The 8,022-nt window shown below is 46.8% G+C and overlaps 1 protein-coding gene across 1 annotated transcript in view; it reads left to right on the top strand.

The window, feature by feature from the left end:
- NID1 (nidogen 1) overlaps positions 1–6,476 on the top strand; it is a gene marked incomplete at both ends in the record, with an annotated part of 99,028 nt that extends 92,552 nt beyond the window's left edge. The window contains 4 exons of the mRNA XM_079699899.1: positions 1,763–1,920; positions 4,422–4,545; positions 5,239–5,351; positions 6,355–6,476. Of these exons, the coding sequence (XP_079556025.1) occupies positions 1,763–1,920; positions 4,422–4,545; positions 5,239–5,351; positions 6,355–6,476 (517 nt within the window). The remainder of the gene's footprint in view (positions 1–1,762; positions 1,921–4,421; positions 4,546–5,238; positions 5,352–6,354) is intronic.
- Positions 6,477–8,022: the final 1,546 nt, after the last annotated feature.

The following is an 8,022-nucleotide window of genomic DNA, read 5'->3' on the forward strand; positions in this document are numbered from 1 at the left end:
CCTTGGAGTCCCTCCCTATGGGTTTTGTCAGTGTTATCAGTGCTTTTTCTCCCTTTCCCTTACTGCAAGCTCTACATCTTACACACCAGGCCCGTGTCTCCTTGACGCTTTGACTCCTTCCCTTTGAGACCACACCTCTTGTTCTGTGGCCACTCAGCCACCTGCCTGACAGCAGGTGCCTTGACCACTGCCTCTGCCAGCCTTGCTTCTGGGCTTCATCCCCTGGGTCTGCTGTGCCTTCCTGTATGGTGACAGCATATGGGAATTATTCCCATGTGTTTATGTCAGTTATGGTGTTCTGGGTTTTTTTTAAACAGTTTTACTGAGATATAATATGTAACTTATGTTTAAGGGGAGTGAAGTCGTGAGTAACAGAAAGATTCAAGTGAAGAGCCAAATCCAAGGGTCTTTGCAAAGGAAAATATGTCTTGATGCCTGCAGATCCTTTTTAGCCATTCTGTGTCTCAGTGTCTGCTAATGTCTTCACCGTGGGTTCTTTTTAAGTGTTTTTTTTCCATAATGAACTTTATTTTTTAAATTTTATTTTAATTTTTTTTGGCCACACCTTGCAACTTGCAGGATCTTAGTTCCCCGACCAGAGGTGGAACCCAGGCCCTCAGCAGTGAAAGCGCAGAGTCCTAACCCCTGGACCGCCAGAGAATTCCCCTCTTTTTTTTTTTTTTTTTTTTTTTTGCGGTACGCGGGCCTCTCACTGTTGTGGCCTCTCCCGTTGCGGAGCACAGGCTCCGGACGCGCAGGCTCAACGGCCATGGCTCACGGGCCCAGCCGCTCCGCGGCATGCGGGATCCTCCCGGACCGGGGCACGAACCCGTGTCCCCTGCATTGGCAGGCGGACTCTCAACCACTGCGCCACCAGGGAAGCCCAAGAATTCCCCTCTTTTAAAGTTTTTTTTTTTTAATTTTGTTTTTTATTTTGTTATTTTTTTAACTTTTTATTTTATATTAGAGTCGAGTTGATTTACAGTGTTGTGTCAGTTTCACGTGTACAGCAAAGTGATTCAGTTATACATATACATGTATCTATTGTTTTTCAAATTCTTTTCCCATTTAGGTTGTTACATAATATTGAACAGAGTTCCCTCTGCCATATAGTAGGTCTTGTTGGTTATCCATTGTTTTTAAATTAATTAATTAATTAATTAATTTTTGGGCCGCGTTGCGTTTTCATTGCTGCACGCAGGCTTTCTCTAGTTGCATCAAGCGGGGGCTATTCTTTGTTGTGGTGCGCAGGCTTCTCATTGCAGTGGCTTCTCTTGTTGCAGAGCATGGGCTCTAGGTACCTGGGCTTCAGTAGTTGTGGCATGCAGGCTCAGTAGTTGTGGCGCATGGGCTCTAGAGCACAGGCTCAGTGGTTGTGGCTCGCGGGCACTAGAGCGCAATCTCAGTAGTTGTGGCTTGTGGACTCTAGAGTGCAGGCTCAGTAGTTGTGGCGCACGGGCTTAGTTGCTCTGTGGCATGTGGGATCCTCCAGGACCAGGGCTCGAACCCATGTCCCCTGCATTGGCAGGCGGATTCTTTTTTTTTTTTTTTTTTTTTGGCAGGCGGATTCTTAACCACTGCACCACCAGTAGTGTGTACATGTCAATCCCAAACTCCCTAACTATCTCTCCCCACAACCCTTCCCCCCTGGTAACCATAAGTTCATTCTCCAAGTCTGTGAGTCTTAAGTGTTTTCTAAGTGAACTTTTTCTCATGCATCTTCATATTTTTCTTCCTCTTTCTCCCCCTTTTCCTCCTCCAGGAATCTTTATTGGACAGACTGGAACAGAGATAGCCCCAAAATCGAAACTTCCTACATGGATGGCACAAACCGGAGGATCCTTGTGCAGGATGACCTGGGTTTGCCCAACGGGCTGACCTTTGATGCCTACTCAACTCAACTCTGCTGGGTGGATGCAGGTGATGGAAAGCCCCAGGCCTGGCTCCTGGGGTTGGAACAGTGCCTTGTTTTTTACCAAACAATTATTGTTACCCCCTGTACTATCAAGATTATCTGTTATGGGGAAGAGAACATAAGATAACTGCTTTTTTCCTGCACAAACAATAGCTGCATATCTTTGCTCTGAAATTTATTGTTTCTCTAGGCTTGACACAGTCTAGGGACAGCTCTTAATCTTCCAGGTCAGTGGTCAGCAAACTATAGCCTTGGGACAAATCCAACCTCCTTGATATAACCCAGGAGCTATAAACGGTTTTCGCATTTTAAAAAAATTAATTTATTTATTTGTTTTTATTTTTGGCTGTGTTGGGTCTTCGTTGCTGTGCACAGGTTTTCTCTAGTTGTGGCGAGTAGGGGCTACTCTTCACTGTGGTGCGTGGCCTTCTCATTGAGGTGGCTTCTCTTGTTGCAGAGCACGGGCTCTAGGCGCGTGGGCTTCGGTAGTTGTGGCTTCAGTAGTTGTGGCTATGGGCTCTAGAGCACAGGCTCAGTAGTTGTGGCGCACAGGCTTAGTTGCTCCTCAGCATGTGGGATCTTCCCAGACCAGGGCTCAAACCCGTGTCCCCTGCATTGGCAGCCAGATTCTTAACCACGGCACCACCAGGGAAGCCCCGGTTTTCACATTTTTAAATGTTACATTTTAAAAGGTTATATACAGCACGTGGAAAGGAGGGCCTCTGGAGTGTGGAGTTCTGGAGTTTGGAGAGAGAAAAATGTAGCTGGAGCTTCAGCTTCCTATTTGCCACCAACAAAATTATCAGCATCTTCCATCAACCATGCGCTATCGATCCCTCCACTCATTTCCCTCAAGCATTTTAAGAAGCCCCAGTGAAGAGCCTTAAAGAAGCAGCCCAGGATCATGCATTCTCTTTGCCTCTTGGAAAACAGGGAAGCCTCCACGGCAAGTTCCCACCTTACATAGGAAGAGAAGGGCCAAATAAAGGGAAAAGAACTTTCAAAGATATAAAGAAGGTGTCTCATTCCTCCACATCCAATAGTACTTGTTGTGTACAATGCTTTAAAAGATGGTAGCAAAGTTTGATGGGCCTGCCTGCAGTTACCAATGCCATCGTGTGCTCTGGACTCTACCCATTTTTACTGAGTGTATAATCTACATAGTCATTTCTAACTGAGTACTACGCCATAATACGATGTCACCAAGGCCTCCAAAACACTGTGTATTTTAATTTGCATTTTTATAAGACTATTTAGGCAAGCTCAAGTGGTAATGCAAAATTTCTTATTATAGGATGCTTCAGAGTTTCAGATTTAAGACAATGACAACTTAATTCAGTTGGCATTAGAGCTATCTAAAATTTTTTTTAATCCATAGACTTTTTTGCAAACAAACTAGTTGGCTCAAATTTATTAGTCTTACACTCCTGCTGAGGCTCATTTTATATTTCACATGCAAGAATCTGAACATCTCAGAAATGTAGTACAAATCACACATTCAGCCTAGTCATAGTCATTTTCAGTACAGCCAAGTCTCCTCCCAAAGACCAAATAATTTGATATAAATACTCCACCTTTCAGACTGGGGACAAACTAAACCTTGACATTTTCAGTAAAATATTTGTTTACATTAATAAAATAGACTGATACTGTAAAATAAATAAATAAAAGGTTATATAAATGCTTACATAATGTCCTGGGTTTTTGCCTCTTGGCTCACAAAACCTAAACTAGTTACTAACTGGCCCTTTAAGAAAAAGTTTGCTGACCCCCAGAGCCTGTCCTCATCCTGATACCTATTAAGCAAGTCACAACTTAACATTCTTGTAGCTCCCGCTTGTCCCCAAGGGCTTAGGCAGGACTTGAGGCCAAGGAAGATAAAGTAATACAGCCCTGATGTGTGCTCCTGCCTGGGCAGATTTGGGGTGTCCCTCAGGCGAGGGATGTGGGCAGGATGCTCAGTCGGGGAGGAAGGTCATTCATCCATCAAGTCTCTCTTGTGTTCCTGCTTTGTTCTAGACACTGTCAGGTGCCACGGGGGATGCAGGGAGTAAAGCGTGCACAGTTAAGTGAAAGCCCAAGCCTTAAGTTGGTCATGATGCGGGTATTGACGCGAGGCTGGGCAGCTTGGCAATTCTAAGGGCTCTGAATGCAGGGAGGGGAGGTTTGGAGAGGCTTCAAGGAGGAGGGGCTTGAGCAGCAGCTGGAAGATGGCATCGTTCCTAAGTCCCCGGGAATTTTGGTGAAACGGGGTGCTCTTCCTCTGCTCCAGCTTCTGTCTCCCCATCAGAACCAGGTATGGGTACTGGATGGAGGGGTTATTGATCAATGAGGGGCCAGGGAGGATGAACAGACAACTTTCCAGTTTAGAAGAGCAAGTCTTGTGTTCTCTAGGATATGAGCCTGTAACGCTCACTCTCACCCTTGCCCTCATTACTCTCGTTTTTGGACACAAAGGGGCCATTTCTTGTATGAACAATGGACGATTTGTGTTTGCCCCACACAGGCACCCATCAGGCCGAATGCCTGAAGCCCGATCAGCCCAGCAGACGCAAGGTTCTTGAAGGGCTCCAGTATCCTTTTGCTGTTACAAGCTTCGGGAAGAATCTGTATTACACAGACTGGAAGACGTACGTCAGCAGCTGGAGCGTGGGGGCCGGGGGGCCTGCCCTGCCGCCCTCTCTGGAGGCCACTCCCTTCCCAAGTGGCCTCTTGGCTTGACCTTCCCGCCTCCAGAGGTGTCCCCTCTGCCTCGCCCTTTGGTTGTCAGAGAGGAGGGCGAGGAATGGGAGGCAGGGCTTCTAGGGAAGCAGGGGATGCCATGTATCATCTGGATGCTCCTCGATGGGCATCTTCAAGTGCAGACTTGGACTTCCCGAGCAAGTCTGTTCTCTCCCCAGGAGCCGACTTCGGTCACTTGGCTGGTGGGCTCCATGCCCCTATTTTATTTTAATTCTTAAACTGCAGTATTCCCAAAGCCCCTTCTTGACCAGCTCTTCCTGCAGGAAGGTGGGGTTAAACCAAGCAAGCAGATGTGGCAAGGGCATCTGTATAGAAAGTCGATTTCCCAGCTTGGAATTTAGAGCTGGAGGGAAGAGCTAGCTGACCTTTGTCCTTTTTTTTTTTTTTTTTTTTTTTTTAAGAAGCCAGAGAACTGCACGCTTGTCTCATCCCAGGAAGAGGGAGGGATGGCTAGGAAGCAAGGCCAGTGAATCTGTTTATGGCCTCCAGATTATCCCCCAAACAACAAAAGAGGCTGCCCCCTAGAGAAAAGTTCAAGACATTAGATGTATTTTAACCTCCCATCTTTTGGTGCTCTGTAGGAATTCCGTGGTCGCTGTGGATCTTGCTATTTCCAGAGAGACGGATTCCTTCCATCCCCACAAACAGACCCGGCTGTATGGCATCACCACCGCCCTGTCTCAGTGTCCCGAAGGTAACTCACCTGTGCTATAACTGGTCAGGGGGCTGGGAGCACTCTGGGGCTCAGAGCCCACACTCTGGCTGCTACCTGTGTGGCCTATCATAGCCCTTATCACATGGCAGGTGAGACACAGTCCCTTCCGTCAAGGGTCTTCATTATTGAGTAGGTGAGCCAAGATGAATCAATAGAAAATGTTAAGGAATGAAGTGGATAGAGGATAAGGGTGAGGAAAAGTATCGACTCTTGGGCTGGGTCTAAAAGTATGCGGTCTTCAGGTTCCAAGGAGGAACATCAGTGTTAGGATCTCTGCTGCTTTAAAATCCATCCATTTGGCCTGACAGCAACAACAATAATTCGTAATAATAATAATTACCAGGCAAACATGGATGTGATACTTACTGTGAGCTAGGTACATCACATATATTAAGTCACTTAGCATACTAAGTGCTTTGTATCCACTAGTTCACTTAATCCTTGTAGCAACCCTACGAGGTAGGTACTATTATTATGCTCACCTTATACATAAGGAAACTGAAGGCACTTGCCCAGAGTCACACGGTCACTTATGGTGCTCACGATGGCAGAACCGGGGATGAGCTATGCAGCCTGGCTTGAGTCTGTGTTAGGCTGCCTCTCCAAATTCTCTCCCCTAACCCAGCCTCCTTCCTGGTTTCCCTCCTGTCCCCCAGTCAAGTGGCCAAGCTAGATAAAGAGTACATTGTGCTTTAAAATTCCAACTCCATGTTCTGATCAGAGCTGGAAAACCCTCCCTGAGATCTGTTTAATAGCTTCAATGGTAAATCTGCATAGCTCCCAGATCAGGAATCAAGGTTTTTGCACATCTGGCAAATCCTTAATGATGAGGAAACAGCCGATAGATAAGCTGAGCTGAGTGCCCTGTGCAGCCTTCCCTGTTCCCCAGGAGCCCCCACAAGCTTGGCCTCCCAGAGACCAAAAGGGGGTCTAGTATGGAGGCCAGTCTCTTAGCTGTTGAGCTGACTTCTGCCTTTTCCAGGTCACAACTACTGCTCAGTGAACAATGGTGGCTGCACCCACCTCTGCTTGGCCACCCCAGGAAGCAGGACCTGCCGTTGCCCTGACAATACCCTGGGCGTTGACTGTATCGAGCGGAAATGAAGACAAGAGTGCCTCGTTCCCTCTCTAAAGTATTTCACAGCAAGACCCTACTTGAAAGGGTCCAGACTGAAAACTGTCTGACCTGGTGGCTAAGTGGCCACCAGGTCCAGGGCCAACCCAGCCTGAGCCCCAACAGCATTGCCCTCACTGTTCCCCAAAACATATGCCCTGCACTTCTGGAATGGGAAAGCCTCTACTCCTATGCAAATACAGAAAACCTCCCTGACCCCAACCCTCAGACAAGCTTATACAGCCCTGAGTGAGGATTATATGCCCCATCCTGGTGCTGGAAACTTTCCCCAACCTTAACACCCCAGTGGTGAGCAGAACCTCCCCAGGCCTGAACTGCCCCTTCCCTGTGGCCTTTCGAGCTCAACCTCACTCTGAGATACCCATCATCCCGTCAGCTGCTGAACACACCAGCCAGGATTGTCTAGGCAAGGCTGTGAGCAAAGGAGGGAGTTAGCCCTCCCACACTTTCGTCTTGGTGCTCTGATTTCCCTCTTTATACTCCTGGCTTTTAACCCCTGAGTTCTGTACCACCTGCATCCTGCCCAAGGCCCACATTATAGAGAGCAAGCCCTGCTTTTTGGTCAAAACCCACCCTGTCCGAAGGATACATGGATATTTGGTGGATGATACTGAGCAGCCTCTCCCAGATAAAATATTGGCATTTCAGCAGTAGTCTTTGGTAGTCAAAGGCTCAAATCAAAGGAGTGTCCAGTAGTAGGAATTTCAATGTGTAGAGTCAGATGTTTGAGGATGGGGATTCTATTGATGTGCCTCAAATTATACCAAAGATTACCAGAGCACTTGGATCCTAGCATCTGGTCTCTGGGGCAGCACAGCCCCACTGCTGGCACCTGTGTCCAGCCTCCTAATGGAGACCCATCTGAGACACAGGCTGGGGCTGGTACCAGTGATGACACCCCCTATAGTCCCTCACCTCTGGCCTCCACCCATGAGATCCAATCTACAATCAACCATAAGCTTTCTTCTCCTTTGTTTCTCCCTCTATCCATGGCCCTTGCTGGCTGTATTCTCATGCAAAATCACAATCCAGGAGGGCCAAACTGAATATTTATACTAGTGATCCAGACCATTTATTGCTCATTGGTGTAATTAAAAGGACCATTGCCACATTTCATGTGTATGTTTCTATAGTTTGTTTAGAAAACCTCTCCTGACTATATATAGCTAGTGGATTTTTTTGTTTGTTTGCTTGTTTTTTTTTTGTCAACTGCTTCTCAGAGTCCTAAAATGATAGAAGTTTTGGATTGAAAGCTGAGAATAAGGAATTTGAGTCAGTAAAGATCAGGGTAAGGGAGTAGAGAAGACTCAGAAGTATCTCAAAGAGATTGACCAAGAGCAGGAATGGAAAACCCAAGAGAAAGGGTGGAGGAGGGGATTTAACAATAGCAATGAGGAAAACTCTTAAATAACGCCAAAGAAAAAAATGGTATGTCCTTGCCAGAGAACACTTATACACTTGACATGGAAGAATATGCCTGTTTTTCTCCTTAAGGAAGAGACCCCTCTTCTTATC

Source organism: Hyperoodon ampullatus (assembly GCF_949752795.1).
Source record: "Hyperoodon ampullatus genome assembly, chromosome: 1".
Taxonomy (NCBI): domain Eukaryota; kingdom Metazoa; phylum Chordata; class Mammalia; order Artiodactyla; family Ziphiidae; genus Hyperoodon; species Hyperoodon ampullatus.